The following is a 17,126-nucleotide window of genomic DNA, read 5'->3' as shown; positions in this document are numbered from 1 at the left end:
CTTCCTACTCATCTCTTTTGTATATTTTCATATTGCCTTCAAGGCGTCTTTTTACTGATTGTAATACTGTTCTTGTATGTGTGAGATAATCCTGTTCATACTGAAAGTTACCGTCGTCTTCCTCCTATTTGACCTCATCAGAAAGTATCTCTGTGCACGTCGTTATACTCTATTCTGTTGGTGCTCATGATGCCATTTTTCTCGCTGTGTGCTAGTGGTAAGGGGATTGAAAACTGCAGCTCTAAGTGGCTGAAAATCACCACAGCTAATATTGTTTTTGCCCTGGGGTTTGCTGTTTTTTTTTTGGTTTTTTTCTGTTTTGTTTCCCCCTTATGTCTATGATCGTGTGTATGAATTTGTCCAATTTTATTCTACCTGTTATTGAATCCATCATGTTTTGTATGAAAAATTACTATATTTAACCCTTTCGTGTATTAATTGTGAGAACTTTAGTCAAGATTTTTTTTTTCCTTGGTGTTTTTATTCCTCCTTCGACATGAAAAAAACCAATGCGATCGAGTCTTTTTTTTTTTTTTTCTGTGGAGTTACAAAAATATCCATGCATTTAATTTTTGAAGTAAAGACACGTGTTTAAAACCCAATATGAGAGAGGGACATGAAAACAATGAAATAAAAATATGTTTAATGCTGCTAAACTGATGTCTTCTCACATTTTAACATATTCTAATGCTATTAATTCCTCACTTCATTGAGAAAATCTGCAAAAAAAAAACTTCTTGTCTAACAAATAACACTTGATTTACACGCGGAGATGTTAGTGCAGATCAGGTTTATCAAGAACAGCAAAGTTACAGTAATGGTATGAATGTCAGGATATGAGATGATGCTTAAGTGTCCACTGTGTTGGCTGATATGAAACTAAAACAGCTAAACCCATTAATATACAAGAGAACAGCTGGAGAATAACTGTCCGCTGGAGTGACTTATGCATGAAAGGGTTAAATGCACAAAAGTTTCATTTGCTTGCAAGAAAATGTGGTCACACTTTATAATAAGTACACACTATGAATCATTAGTTAAGCATTATTAAAAACTGAATTCATCATTTATAAAGCATATTTCTGACATGAATGCTTATTAGTATATGGTTTAAACGCCCTGAATCATGTGTTGAGTTGATTTTAATGCAGTTTGTTTGATAATTCCATGTGCTTTGTCTTTCCTTTGTTAGAATAACTGAAACTTTTGTGAGTCTTTAGACATTGCCAACCTTTAAAACTCATTTGTAAATGCTTTACATGGCATAGATAGTCCACACTTTAGATGAGCTCACACCATATACTTAATTAATGAGTAGTAAGTGCTTTATAACTACCTGATATAATGGATTCCTGTATTAATAACCGTTTATAGGACATCTATTGGAAAAGAAATGTGTGAGTTAGTATAAAATACCTACTAACATATTCACTAACCATTAGTACATGTCTGAATAGTGTGTGTGCAAGCATAAATGTGTGTCATAACTGGTTTGTAAGTGATGCAATACTAAATTTTTAATTGCTGAATCCATAATTTATAAAGTATGAAAATACAATCATTAAGCACATTGTAGATGAGCTTATTAATGATGAGTAAAACATTTATAACTGTGCTTATAAACCATATACTAATGTGCATTCATGTCAGAAATATGCTTTATAAATGATGAATTCAGTATTTATTAATGCTTAACTAATAAGCTTATTAATGATGAGTAAAACATTTATAATTGTGCTGATAAACCATATACTAATGAGTATTCATGTCAGAAAGATTCTTTATAAATGATGAATTCAGTATTTATTAATGCTTAACTAATGCTTCAAAGTGTGTACTTATTATAAAGTGTTACCGAAAATGTTAACCTTATCTATGTTAAAGGTTGTATTTATTCATTTATGTATTTATGTATGTATGTATGTATGTATTTATTTATTTATTTATCTGTTTATTCTGGTGGGATTATACAGTTTCCACTTTATTTTTTTTAAAAATAGTTATTACTTTTGTCTCCTGTTTTACCGAGAAACAACAGATCAACATATTGAATGAAGGTTTAGTGATGGTAACAGCTGAAATATTACCATATGATGCATGATGGTATTCATTATGCAGTATACCACATGGAATGCAGTACATTGCTCATAATTAAGACCCACTAGGCACTAGCTTTTACATTATAAGCTGCTCTGACAAAAAAATAATGTTAAAAATGTAAATTTAATGTATGCGTTTGTCTGGAGGGCATGGCTAACCCTGACCTGCTGATCACACACAATGCAGGACGGTAGCCTCTGAGGAAACCATTAAATTTAATCCTAACAATCAATGATCTGTTTGAGGCCAGTGTGGGGTCAGTTACATATCAGTTCAAGTCACTGAATAGTGTGAGTTCCAATGCATTAAGTATTTATGGTTGTAACAGGAAAAAGAAAATGACTATTTCTAGCAGTTATCAGAGTCCACTAAAGACAATTCATTATAAAGGCCTGTTTCTTTTTCAGTGAAACCACACACACATATAAGGTCCTTTTCATTTCTATTTTAGTCTTTGTTGTGAAGTAGTCTGAGTTTAAATTGCATTATTATGCAAAATATAATCAGTAAACTAGCATCTACCAAACTAGCATGACAAGTTTAAGACACCAACACAAAAGCAATTAGTGCTAGCAATCAGTGCTATGAAGGCTAATTATGCATGTGCCTTTTATTTGTTTAAAAGAAAAGTAAATGTGAAGTGAATGAAGTGACAGCAGAAAAAAACTAAATTTCAGAACAGTTTGAAAGTATGTTGAATATGAGGCAAACAACATGATGCGTGACTGAAAGTGACATAAGGTAAAGTAATGAACTAACTCTTTCTAAGTGAAAAGGAGGATTATTTACATTGCCTACGGTTGGAAAAGTCTTAAAAATGCCCACAAAACATCAACATCAGTCTCCTGTTTCTCCACAGCTCCAGCTCAACAGGAAGTGCTCAGGTATGTCACCTTATCACATTTTGTTTGTGTTGCTGATGCTTATTCATACAACAGAATATGACAAAATATTACAAACAATGTAACAATATGTTTTTGTGCATCAAAATGTAAGAAACACAATGAATGCAAAGTTTATTCATGTTTAAAAGCCCCCCCCAAAAAACACATTTTAGTTGCAAGTGGTTTTCCCATTACTAGGCTAGCTGTGAAGTCTCACTTTTCTCAGTGATAAAAATGTCAAAACACTGTGAAGTATTTTCATGGCGTCCTAACAGCACAGACCAAACTGGCCATTGAGCTCCAGAAGAAAAGAAATGCTTTTTTTTTTTTTTTTTTCACTTCAGCGTGTACCAGTTTTTGGCGCCACTGGGCCAGAATTCCCTCATCCCCTGTTACAGTATCATGTCAGTGGTTTGAACATAACTAGACTTTTGCACCTTGTCTTTGCTGTTTATCGTCTATAAAAAATCTCCCAGGGGATGGGAGACGCAGGGGTAGGAGGGTTTAATGTGTGTTTAACAGCTTTAATTATCGATTACTGTTAATATTCCCCCAGATATAACTGCTGCTTTATCTGCAAGGGTCAGTACATGAACAACATGGCACCTCTGTTAAATAGGATTTTGGCTTCACTTTAGAAAAAGTCTCAGGTCATTGATCTTCTATTTAATCTTTTGGTTTTTCCCTCCCGATACTCACTACCTGCAGCTTGTAGTCTGCAAAAGGGCTTTTATCTAGCCACCTACTATGTAGCATGTACCATATTTTAATTCATATTGTAGTGAGTGAACATTAACAATCCATTAGGTTCTACAGATGCCACGTAGTCATGTGTAGTGGGGTCCTTTAACCCTTGAAATCACATACAATCAGTCTAATCTGACAAGCTAAATATTTTTAGGAGACAAAACATGTTTTCTTTATTAACCTAACCACCAGTTTTGCTGCCTGATACAATGCGGTTTCCACTTAACAGGCAATTAATAGTAAATAGAAAATGTAATTTCTTAATGTACTTTACACTTCTGATCCGTTTGGACTTTTATAAATGGGTGCTTCTATGAAACTGGGTACATTTCAGTACCTGGCACTTTACCAGCTTTTTAGACCCAATAATAAAACAGAAATTTAGACATATTTCCCCCCAGGACATACCTAATAAAGATGACCTCAGATAAATGCAAAAAAAATTATACTCTTGCTCTGAGCCATCCCAAAATTAATGATTTTTTTTCTAAAATATTGGGACCAAAAATAGGACCAAAATTGGGACACAGGTGTCAGTGTATTTGATCTGGAAATCACGGCTTGAAATGGTCTTATATACTGCTATAAATAAAGACACTGTGTTAAATTTGATGATCCTAGTGGTTTTTGTAATCCAGACATGTGGGTTTTTTGTGAATCAACAGTCTCATTCCAGGTTTTCTGTGTAACCCATCGTGTCCACTGGCGTTACATCCAGAACTTGCCCATTTAAACACAAATAAATCATGAGTGATTTTGCAGCAGCAGTCATTTTTGTGAAACACTCTGCCTTGCATAATACTTCAATTCCCAAACTGTACCTGTGAGAGAATAAAAAGATATCTGAAAAAATAGTAGTGCATAATTTTCGTGTTCTTTTTACCGTGTTTCACATGGATTTTTGTATAAAAATAATCTAAGAAATATAAAATGTGTTTTATCTGAAAAGTAGTTTCTCTTTTATCTCATTAAATATTTATTTTTAAAATAGACCCAAAGTGCATCCAAACTTGCTTCATTACATTAGTCTACATCTGGTTTAAATGTTTAGCCCCCTGTCCTGTTTTTATGTACCAGTTTCATAGAGGCACCCAAATACTATAAACCATATAAACTGGTGAAAGCTGTAATATGTGGATAGTAATGCAAAAAATCATAGGCTGGACTTGTAGGTTGGATATTATTGATTGGATAGTTTTGCTGAAGGTGCCCATGTCAGATGCTTTTAATATTGGCATTATTTAAAGAAAAAAAGGGATTGGATTCAACGCGCAGTGCTGCATACAGCAGCTTGTACTACATGTGACAAAAACCCAACAAGGAAAAGTTGCTTTGATGTGACTCTTGTCAGAGCTCATGTACTTGTAATGCATTAGAACAGTACAAATCCCAGAATGATTTGTCTCGTTGCGTTAATGTGATGGATTAGATAACATACTCTGCTCATTTTACAAACAATGCCATTTCAATTATTTATCTGAGATTTATCTACAGCATAGACAGTTAGACAGGCTGATCTTCAGTACTATGGCACATGTGCTTTTTATCGCCCCAATTAGCTGCAGAAGCACATTTCTCCATTTACAGGCAATATAATGTTAAATGTTGCATGTTAAGAGAGAGTAACAGCTTGCTCTTAGTTGTGACGTCTGATGAAATACTGTTCAGAAGGAAAATAATCAGTAGGTACAGATACAGAGAAGAACAAAGAAGTCTGAAAACAAGAAAGATCATGCGGGGTCTGTACTGATTGGAGCAGCAAAATGAAGTAAATGATTCATTACTCAGCATATTTGATGTATTTTGATACTCAAACACATTTGACCCACTTTACAGCGACGCCTGCACGTTTCACCCTCTCTACTCTTTTAGGCTTTCACTCATGAGGTTTAAGCTGGGTTTTGATTTCACTCAGAGAGGGCTTACACACTAGCTTAGCCTCATCTTTGGATAAAATCCATGTTGCCTGGGCATGGTAGAGGACCCATGGCAGAGAGAGTGAGACAGAGAGTCAGAGAAACAGTGAGGAAGACTGAGGAGGGATCCTTGTGACAGATGGTCCCACTCGGCATCAGTGTCTGTGGGCAGTAATGCAAACAATGGCTCCCAAATACATTTTGGCATCTCTTCATCAATGAGGGTAGTGAGCCGAGTCCACAGTTTCCAGTGACTTTGCCCCTCTTGTCTTCCATACGGTCTTAGATTTCACAGCCTTTGCTCCATTTTTCTCATGCATTATCTTCCATATTTCCCTCTGCCACCGCCATCAACCCACTTTCTGACTCGTCATCATGTTCCTTCACCAGTTCGCTCTGTGGTAAGACTCCTATTGCACCCCCACCCCCACCCCCGCCCTCACCCCTCCATCTCTCTCCTCCCTTCGTCTGTCTGCACAGACTCTGAAGTCAGAGATAGCCGACCAGCATTTCTTTGGCTGACTCCTGTTTAGCCTCTAATAGGATTTACTTGGGGGCTGATTTTCTGCTCCTTGTCTTCCATCCTGGAATGAAGTCTTCTTGCCGCCAATGGTGCAGGTGGTGGGTAGTAAATTATACACACTTCCCTCTGAGCTAGTCAGCACCAGAAGTGTGAGGGGAGGGGGGTTGCAGTCCTCTAGTATTACCACTACCACTGCTGCCTCTCACCAAACCACAGCAGTACACCCTGACAATATCGCAAATGCTCACACACATCGTAGCATAAAACTGCAAACACAAAGGGACATATTCATACAACAATGCACAAACAAACAAACCCACTCCTAACATTCATACACCCACTCTACCTCTATCACCCTCCCCATCTCCATCATTTCTCAGCACACTTTGGGCAGCTCAATAAAGTCGAAGCATAACTGTGTATACAAAGAGAAATGACACCAGTAACATATGGGACTGCGATGTATTACAACGAATGGAGGCCGAGGGCCTCATCAGCATCAATCTGATTGGACAGGACATCTCCTCTGGGCCACCTCTCTCTCTCTCTCTTTCTTTGTGTCTCAGTCTCACTTAGTCTCCCCTGCTCTAACAGGTAGAGTAGTATTGATGGCCAATCCCCAGCGGTGGTTAGGGGCTGTTTGGGGTCGTGGCAAAGCACTAACATCTGTCACACTGTTCTCTACAGCTCATTATAAATCTGTCAGACCAAAGAAGACAAGAACATGAATAAGACATTGGGACCTGTAATAGGGGAAACATATGTTGTGTGTTTGTGTGTAGATATAACAGACAGCTCGATGAGTTATTTGTGGCAGGTACACAGGTGTTCTGATAACCATACATTTTTGCTATTTGAGCCATTTATCAGACATTGGATACTGTCATCTCACATATTAGAAGATTAGTAAAGATGTTAAATGTTCCTTGAAAAAAAACAACAACAACAAAAAAAAAAACACAATAAGCCAGTATATGTTTACTCACTGGTAGTCTGATGTCATTCTTTAACAGCAATATCTAACAAAAAATTAGACCAAATAAACTGTAATTGTACTGAAATTTACTGAGTCATTCAAATTTTACACATAGATCTGCAAATTATGTTCTATCACATATATGCCAGTGCTTCAAAATCAGCGTTTTAGTCTTCCACTGAAGCAACCCAAGGAATATGATGAATATATAAATGCACAAGATTCAAGATTCACTTTATTGTCATTTAAACACAATACCAACACGGATACAGTGCAGAACGAAATTACGTTTCATCGACTTTTTGCATAGACGCAAGAAATATAAAAACACCTTAGCAGCCAAAAATATGTAACAACAGCTTACAAAGGCTAAATGTGTGTGCCACTCTCTCTAATTAGCACCGTATAGCAAATCTTTTTTTTTGTCTTTTCAACACCAAACATAACTTCTCAATTTCCTAAAAAACCCACTAAAAGATTAAGCAAGCAAAACAGTACACCGCTTTTTCTTAATGATTTATTTCTAAGACTGTATAACAACTTGCTTCCATGCTTCAAAAGGATGGGCCTGTTTACTGAAATTAAATGATTACTAAATCCACCGCTCATGGTGACATTTAGCAAGGCTGCTGATGCATCTTTAGAATACAGATCAGACATGGCATTTGCATCAATTGACAGTTTCTTTAAAGGAGTCATATTTTGCTAAACCCAGTTGTATTAGTCTTTGGTACATTTATTTGTGTATTTGGGAACCCTAATAGTTCAAAAAGTTTGAATTTGAACCCTCCAGGTGCTGTAAAGCTATCTTTATATTAATTTTGGCAAAAATCAAGTGAATTTCTACAACCCATTTTAATTCCTACTTAATTTGTTACGTTTTATAACTAGTTACATCACAACATTTGCACATACAGTTGTGGGAAAAAATTATTAGACCATCAAAAGTCATCAAAAACAATGGTTATGCAATCAAGTACTAACTCATGTGTGTATCATGTGACTAAAACAGACAGAAAAGAAAACATGGAATGCCTAAAAACGCTGTTTTTGGCAGTACAATGCCATAACTATTGATGCAAGAACTGAAGTGATTTTGGTTATTATTAAGAAAACATGGAAAATGGGTAGATATCAGCTCTGAAATTAAACTACTATGAGCTATTTTTGTTGTTTTTATTATATTTGTCCAAGCAAATGTACCTTTAGTTGTACCAGGCATTACAATGAACAAGAAATTGAAGAAAACAGGGGTGGCCTAATAATGTTTTCTGCGACTGTATAAGGTCAAGACTTCCGATGAAGATTTTTCCGAGTACGCAGTAATTGTCATCAGCAGCGGTCGTAGTCCATACTGAAAATATGTCCAAACCTTGAGCTGATTACCTAAAATGTTCAGTTGTTGGTTGAACAGGACAGAGCAGCACAGCCAACAACCTGGAGGGGGTGGGGCGTAAAGTGGGTCATTTGTATTTAAAGGGCCAGCGCTCAAAACCACCTTTCTGGTGTCATTACTCATAAATAGGTTTGAAGATGGACCTGTGGAGTTGAATTAATGAAAAATTCAGACCCAAGCATAGTATTTACAGTTTATGTAGACCACGGGGAAGTGTTTTAAAATGCATAATTCCATTTAAGAAAAAAAAAAAGCAAAATATAATTCCTTTAAATCACTCAACAGACTGTGTATTTCTACTTCAAAGTTAAATAAATGATAAAATCCTTACATTTTATACACAAGCAGAAGTGGTCCTTAGTAGAGGTCCTTAACAACTGCCAGAAGAGACATCTGGTATAGATGTCAAGACTACATGACGCAGAGTTATCCCACTGCAGGAGAGGAAAACTGACCGTCTGTGCTGCTTCGGTGGAGCACAGAGGACAAAAACTGTAGGCCTGTACGAAGCAGATCCAGCGTTTAGCAGCAGTGACCTCTCTTACTGTCTCTGTCAAACCCCCCACTCCCCACACCTCTGTTCTCTCTGTTCCCTCTATGGCAGGTGATGCTGAGCACTTGCCAGACACTGCTGACTCCAGCTATTCTAAAGAGAAGCTGGAAGAATACTTATTCTTTTAGTGTGTCTGTCAGACCCCAGTGGACTTTGGGTCTCGCTGGACCTCCCCCGTGCCATCCTCACTCTCTAGTGTGACTGGTGTGGAGGGACAAGGGAAGCTCTGTGTAATCCATAAAATGGCACCTTTACTGTGATAATAGCTATGGACCTGCTCACATGTGACCCATGTTACAAAAGTAGACTTATTTTGTCTTTGAAATCTCCCTCGGGTGGTCCAGTGAGCTGTTGAAAGGACAGAAAAAGTATAGCAGCAGCAACCAGAAAAGGACAAAATCACTATACCGTGCATACCGCATGAATATCAACCAAAAAAACTAACAAACAAGCAAAAAAAAAACAAAAAAACCTCACAGCACATGCACAACAAAGCCCTCTGACACACAGGAAATAATATTGTATGACAGAGGAGCACAAGAAATGCATATAGTGTCTCCTGTTACACAAAACTTCACACAAGCCCAAAGGCAACACATCTCTTTGTGCTATCAAAAGCTCAAACCAGACAGGACTGAGCTTAAGCTAGATGTGAGATGACACCAGGCGGGAGAGCTCTTTCATGTGTGTCTACCCTCATTCACACTGAACAAAATCTGACACAAAATGGCATCAATAGAGAATACTTCGCTATTTACTGCATATTATTCTTATCAGAAATAACAGCCTTTGTGAACCCTTGCAGCGCAGTCTACCTTTGAATGGCATTATACACGTTCTCTACTCTGAACTGTTGCAGTTTTTGTGCACCACTGTACAAACATTATGCAAAAACCATTCTACTAAAGGTTAACCAGGCTAAGATGCTGAGTAGTAGGCTTTACATTGTGAAGGGATTAAATGGTGAAAGGTATACCTCTGCCGCAACATCACTTAGCTGATTAAGGTACCAGCAGGCCTTTATACAGCCCATTGAGGAGCTTATGACGGATTAAAATAACCGTTGGGTAATTAACAGGGGATGGTAAAACGACCTGATCATCCCCCCTTGGTGTTGAGCTGGTAAAAAAACATAAAAATACAAACAAATCCATTACAAAGATTCATGCTGCATTATTAAATACACTGGGACAGTCACAGTGAAAGGGCAGCATTCCATCACTGTTCGAGCATGGCGCGAATTGAGTTGTCACAAGCAGAGAATCAGATGAAGGATAATACAAACGCCCATCCCAACACTTCAAAAGAAACTATTATATGGAGTTTTGTCATACTGATTGACCACAGACAAAAAGAAAAAAATAAATGTACTGTGAGTTCTTCAGAGTCTCTTGGCTCACTGGGACACGGAGGGCAAAGAATTAAATCCTCCTTGACGTTACCTTGGCAGGGGTTAGATGAAAATGGAGGGTCAGGAGTGGTGTGGTTTGTGAAGAGGACTCAGTGGGACAAAACACTCAACAAATTACTGCACATCAGAGGAGCTGAAGACCCACCCTTAACACTGGACATATGGTTATGATTTCTTTCGCTCTTTCAGTAAATGTATTTTTGGAAAAAGGTCATCTTCTTCACAGTAAGAGTACTAGAACAGAACGGGTGTTTTATGATTTTGTTCATTCCCTAAATGTTCTGTTAACAGAAAAAAATAAATAAAAAAATCAGATCGTGTTCAGAAACTAAATGGTTTAACCCCACTTCACCTTTTCCTCCCACCCGCTCTTAGAGATAAAATAACTTTGCGCTACTACGATATATATATATATATATATATATACGCCCATATATTTGGTGATTTATGTGAGGACCGTGCGCTCCTGTTGGCTGAGCAACAGCAGCATAGATTTATAGGAAGCCACATTTTTTTCCAAAATATGTATAGAATTGGATTTACATAATCAGACAAAAAGGTAACAGCTGCACTTCCTCTGAATAAAATGAAATTAGACAAGGAAGGTTCATACAGCTCTAGTTCTTTTGTGTTTTTACTCACACTTATAAAGGAAAATGCATGTGGAAAAGCTCTGAATGCACAGCAGTTTCATAAATCACAGCTTGATTTAATTATTCACCAGATATATTATATTAATGAGACATTTTGCAAATCAAAGAAAAGTCCTAGTTGTATTTTCGGAGTGTGGGTTGGAGTTTCCATATGTTACAGTCATATTCTAAACTTGGACTCAACTGGAAGCACATTCCTACGGTTATTACCAACTTTGCTGACGCTCACATCCCAACGGACCCCCGGCTGTCCCTCCGGAACGATGACTGTCTGTTATGAGATAAGTGGAGCATTAGTGGTTGACTTAATCAGAAGTACATGGAGGTAAAAAGTGCATGGTTGTGTTATCTGAACCCTGCCAGCCTGGTTAAGGAAATTACATTATGCTTCCTTCCCGCCAATAAAAAAAAAAAGTAAAATTTTTTCTTTCCCATCTTTGTTCCTGTAATGTAAACAAACTGAAGGGGAAATCCAGCAGCTGGAAAGTGGAATGGAGTGAAAGGGAGTTTTCATATAGTGTTGCCCACACATTTTGTTGTTTTTGTCCTTTGACAAACTGATGGCATTTAAATACTATTATTGTCATGTTATGCATTAGCATGCCAGAGACATTCTTTTTCCTCCTGGTGCCACATTCATTCTTTCTTGTTGCTGTAGCCTAAAAATAGCGCTGCATCTGCCAGTTGTGTGGTCAGGCGGTATATCTAGTCAGCCTTGAGCTGTCATCTTTAAACGATAAAAGTGTGGGAGGACTGAATAGGTGAGTGTTTCTGTGTGCTTGGTGTCTTTGTGACATCCTTGTTAATGCATGTTTCACCAGTGCAAGGGCGGAGAGAGCCAAATAAGGACAAACATGACACTGCAACTCCCCTCACGAGACTGGTTAATTCTCCTCATCACCTCACTGCGACGCTTATCCCACTCTTCTTTTTGTCAACTTATGTTTACTTGGGTTTTTATCTGGATTCTCCTTTCTTCACTTTCTCCCTTTTCCTCACAGTTATTCTTAATGTCCATGGCTCCTCTTGCCACTTATCCTCTCCTCCGCTCTCATCTCATCCTTATTCCCCTCACTTACCACTCCTCCTCCCCTTCCTGTTAATGCCCATCTTCTCCTCCTCTTTCCTGCACTCCCTCCTTGCCTGGTGATGGCAAGGTCCTGACTGCCACTCACAGTGGGATGGCAGTGAACAAAAGAGCAAAGCAAAAGGTCAACTTATCCCAGATGTCAATCAACACTCACCACACTGCCTGGTTTCTTGTACCGAAATGCAGGGCCACCCATCGATACTCACATCATCGACTGCACATTATCCCCGCTCCCTCCGGAAACCGAGAACCCCCTAATCACCCACTTCTGTGAATATTTGATTATCAGGAGCTGAACTGTAAACAGTAATTAAGCATGCTAAATGATACCCAATCAAAGGTAACAAAAGGCAATCAATCAGAGAAAATCAGCCCTGAATAACTGTCACTAAGGACAAACAAGCACCGTTATGATGAATTCTATCAAGATGAGTCTACATAAGTCTAGGAGACTAGTTATATATGAGATCACCTGAAGCAAAGTCTTTACATTTTCGTACTGGAATGAGGCATATATTATAAATGTGAGATGTTAAATAAAAACAAACCAAAAAAGCAAAGGTGCATATGAGTGTTTATTGTGACTCTTCCAAGTGTTTAAGCTTAAAATATGGTTTCTCTTTATTGTAGCAGACTAATTAGAACACAGCGTAAATAGCAACCATTTGCTGGCAAGTCTGTTTAATTACCACACTTCTGCATCTTAAGACACAGTAACTGATAAATTAATAAAGTCGCACATGTGTTTTCGTCTGATATCTGCTGCAAATTGGGATAGACTCCATATTTTTTAGATTTATGTAAAGAGCTTGGAACAGTATACTGTTTGGTACCATATGGACTTCACCATGAATTAAGTTAAAAGCTATGTTTTTTGGGGGGGAAATACTAGATTGTATGGCATTGTGCAGAACACAGTTAAATGGGGAAGCGTAATTATGGTAAAAGACAGGGCATATTATGGTCTTTCTGTGCCTGTCAGGGGTAGTATGAACAGCAATGAGTCATCAAGGCCTTTGCGTAACTGGGGACAAAAGTACAAGCTGGTAACTAAATGCAGAGGACATAAACAGCTTTGAAAGTCCCAAGGAACCTATTAAGGTCTTAATGATTCATTTTAGCTGAAGAATTTTTAATCACTTTTGCAGCCGACCACCTTTCAGGAAGTGAGAGAAGTAGCCTTGACATAAATAGTTTTATTCTTTGATTTCTGACTGTTTTAGCAGAGTAGATTCAGGCTATTTCAGGGGAATCCATATAAAACAGAATATTTCAAGGAAAATGATGCAGGCTTGTGAATGTGCATGAAAAAACACGTGGTACTTATCTTTCAGACCGATGGGTTCTATTCTGAGATTACATCAATGGGTACACAGAACATTGGTGCTGGATTTCTGTTTGATCAACTTGGGCTGATTTTATTTCATATAACATGTTATCTCTGTGCTGTGCTTTAACTCAATGCTTCCACCTAGCTTTCCAACCACAGAAGGCACCTTGCTTTTGTACACTGGTACAGCGCTTTGCAGGTGGCAACACACACACACATACACACACATACACACACATACACAGCCATTTCCCTCCCTAGCCGTGACACATGTATCCTCATCACCGCCCCTCCCCCCGCATCGCTCTGACACCAGAAAAGAAAACACCTGCTCAAAGGCCACAACCGTGCAAGGTCCTGCAGCCGCAACTTTTGCCCTGCGAAAATCGGACGTCTTGTCAGCTCGTAACCACGCAACCAGCGACTGGATGAACAAACAAGCCCGTGTTCCCGACGTGCCCCGCGGCCTCGAGTAATGAAACAAAATAGCAGAGCAGTTTGATGTGAAATACTCCAGTTAGGGAGGGAGGGGTTGAGGGGGGGGCTTACCTTCCTGGACGGCCTGGAAGGGGTTGTTAGGCTCGATAAGTTTAACAGAGTGGGTGATTTTCTCGCTCTGCAGAATGTCGTCGTTCAGGCTCAGGTCTGAGATTGCAAGTTGGAAAATCTCGTCATCTCGCACAGCGTTTTCTTCGAATATGGCACCTGTGGAATGAAACCAGCACAGGTTATGTAGAGAGTGATTTGTCTCATTAAATGAAATCTGACTGCGTGTCTTTTGACATGTGACAGCGCTCAGGTGGTGGAGGAAGCGGCCGGACACTCGCTGTTAAATGTTCATTTTAATCATTCATAAAAATCAATAAACAAGTTATTCACAGTTGTTTAATTCTGTTTGTTTGTTTGTTTTGTTGTCCTCTGGATCCCATGTGGTGCGCTTAGAAGTTGTGCAACGCGCGTTTCCGCTTGGAGCCGACATTTGCGTACTTGGACAAGATTTCAGCACCATGGAGAGCGACAAACCCTCATTATATAAAACCCAGTTTACGCAGCTTATTGTGTAATGAGAAAAGTAACCAAACTTAGAAAATACACAGCTGTCATGTTTGGTGGATCAACAGTACCCCAACCAATAAGCATTATAGGCCTTGCGTGGGAAGCTCCAGCTCCTCTCTCTCTCTCTCTCTCTCTCTCTCTCTCTCTCTCTCTCTCTCTCTCTCTCTCTCTCTCTCCTTCAGTCTTTTTATTTTAAATTAGCTGCTCAGACGCACATACAGCAGCTTCTATCATAGGGAAAAAGCGTTCCAGGACGCGAGAAGTACAATTAGGGTTCCCTAATATTATGCGGGGCATCAGCCAATATTATCTGGATCGAGTCCCACTGCTGTATTAAACCAGTGACTGAGCACCTGCTGCTTGCCAGACTGTTGCAGTAAACTGAGAGCAGCAGCAGCAGCAGCAGCAGCGGTGGAGCATCGAGACCAAATTTGCTCACAGTGACATTGACATTTTTATCTGAGATTACAACGCCACTCATTATGTTTCCCTACATGACTGAGCCCATCAAAGGAAGCACAAGCAAGCCAATTATTCAATGTGTGTGTGTGTGTTGCGTCTCTATGTGAAGGGGGAGGTCATCAGCTCTATGTGAAAACTATCAAATGTAATGTCTTCCGATGTGTAGAGATAAAAGAGGATTCCATTTATGTGTAACACCATTAACATATTAAATTACGCTCCGCTTCTGAGAAGAAAAATACGCAGCTCTGGTTTGAAGTTTGTGTACAAAGGGGCACTATGTGTTTTGCATCTCTAAAACTCCACTGACATTCCCTCTGTCGAGTTATTGACATTGCAGTCACGTCCTGGTGAAAGTTGAGGCTTGTCGGCTAAAGACAAGAGGTAGCTTGGTCTAAAAAAACCTCGGCCATTTGGGTATTGGATTTTAATTTCGTCAAAGCATCAGTGACTCGGGGCTTTGGCGTACAGTCATCTGCCTTTTTAACACCAAATTATTCTAGTTACAGGCCGACAGTGGATGAGGTTTCAATGCCAACGTGAATGCAGTGATCTGACGTCTATAAAAACTGTTAGAAATGTCTGGTGAAAAACAGGCTGGTAGATAGCAAATAAGAAAAAAATTAGAACAATATGGGCTTTATAGTAAAGGTCAGAGACTGCCCATTCATAAAACACCAACTTTTCAACTCGCTTGAGAGTCAAAGTGTTGCTTTAACACAGAATGCAAGCTGAATAGACTATTTATCCCGCCCTCTCACCAAAATCCTGTGATCAAAGCTGTATGCGCTGGCTGAGCTAATACTCGCAGGTTTTTTGCATTTCCACCTTACTAACCCAAACTACATGTTGTGTTATAGGAAGCTTACCGATATGTATGATGGAGTCCGCTTTGGCCGAATTACATTGCAATATCCACAGGGAAAGGCAGATCAGCAGCAACTCCATCTCGGGATTTCAGCAAGGCAGCTCATCCAAGCTCCGCTCGGCAGTCCTATAGCCTACTGTCCAAATGGAGAGCCCCGAAAAAAAAGAAGGGAAAGGAAACGAAAGAAAAAAAACAGATGAAATAACGCAGCAAAACAAAAACCGCGGTGCTCCTCCAGCCAGCACTGACTCACAAGAGCGCACGAAAATGAACCAGGTTTTCTCCTCTGTTTTAACGCGTAAAACCAAGCACACTGCAGGACTGTGGACTCAAAAAGAAGGGGGAGAAACGACGGGGACCCGAGGTAAAGACTGAAAAGACAGGTAGCCCGTTGAGAGAGACCGGCGTTATCTCTCACTCTCGCCTCTCTCCCTGCGCCCCGGCGTCTAAAGCATGGCAAGCAGCAAAAAATGCGGAGGAGGGACACCCCTCTAACTACACACGGAGAGACGCTCACAAACACACTCCGGAAAAAAACACACTCTTCAGTCCTGTTTCGACCACGTGACTGCAGAGACTTCACGACTGTGCTGCTGTCCTGACAAGCCGGGTAGAAATGATTTGGACTAGCCGGAGAAAGACGCTTGTAGAGCCGATAACTCAAAACGTGAATGGAGGTCAGTCACCACAGCTAAAGCAGCAACTCCGGCAGCAGAGATGTCTTACAGAAAAGGGAGGCAAGTGCGTGACAAAAGCTCACACGCAAATGTTAACATCCAGACTGGCTCGAGACACGAAAAGTCGACAATTTACTTTTGAAGAAGTTGGCGTTTTTTCTTTTGTTTGTTTTTTTGTTTTTTTGTGTTTCTTTTTTTTTTTTTTTAGAGGGATGTGAGCGCACGGTGGCTGAGGTACATTTTCAGTTGCTCAGTGATGATGGAGCGCAGATGATGTGGCAGAGAAAAGGATTTACACACCATGTTCTTCGGCGAGGGCTGATTGATGAGGGACAGACGTGACAGAAGCCACAATGCCTGACTGAACCGGAGAACAGCTGCATGGAGTGAAGAGGAGCAACATTCCTGGAGAAAATACAGCTTTGTTTTATGATACCCGCATGCTTCAGATTGATGATTAAATGACTGTTGCTTCAACAGAATT

At 39.4% G+C, this 17,126-nt stretch overlaps 1 protein-coding gene across 1 annotated transcript in view; it reads right to left on the bottom strand.

Annotated features, from left to right (window-relative positions):
- The window catches only part of grid1a (glutamate receptor, ionotropic, delta 1a), a 374,524-nt gene extending 357,412 nt beyond the window's left edge, over positions 1–17,112 (bottom strand). The window contains exons 1-2 of the mRNA XM_030156621.1: positions 15,967–17,112; positions 14,129–14,284 (exon numbers count right to left, since the gene is read on the bottom strand). Of these exons, the coding sequence (XP_030012481.1) occupies positions 14,129–14,284; positions 15,967–16,045 (235 nt within the window). The 5' untranslated portion in view covers positions 16,046–17,112. The remainder of the gene's footprint in view (positions 1–14,128; positions 14,285–15,966) is intronic.
- Between the last annotated feature and the right edge of the window lie 14 nt (positions 17,113–17,126).

Source organism: Sphaeramia orbicularis, chromosome 15 (genome assembly GCF_902148855.1).
Source record: "Sphaeramia orbicularis chromosome 15, fSphaOr1.1, whole genome shotgun sequence".
NCBI classification, from domain to species: domain Eukaryota; kingdom Metazoa; phylum Chordata; class Actinopteri; order Kurtiformes; family Apogonidae; genus Sphaeramia; species Sphaeramia orbicularis.
This window is presented reverse-complemented; position numbering and strand designations above follow the sequence as displayed.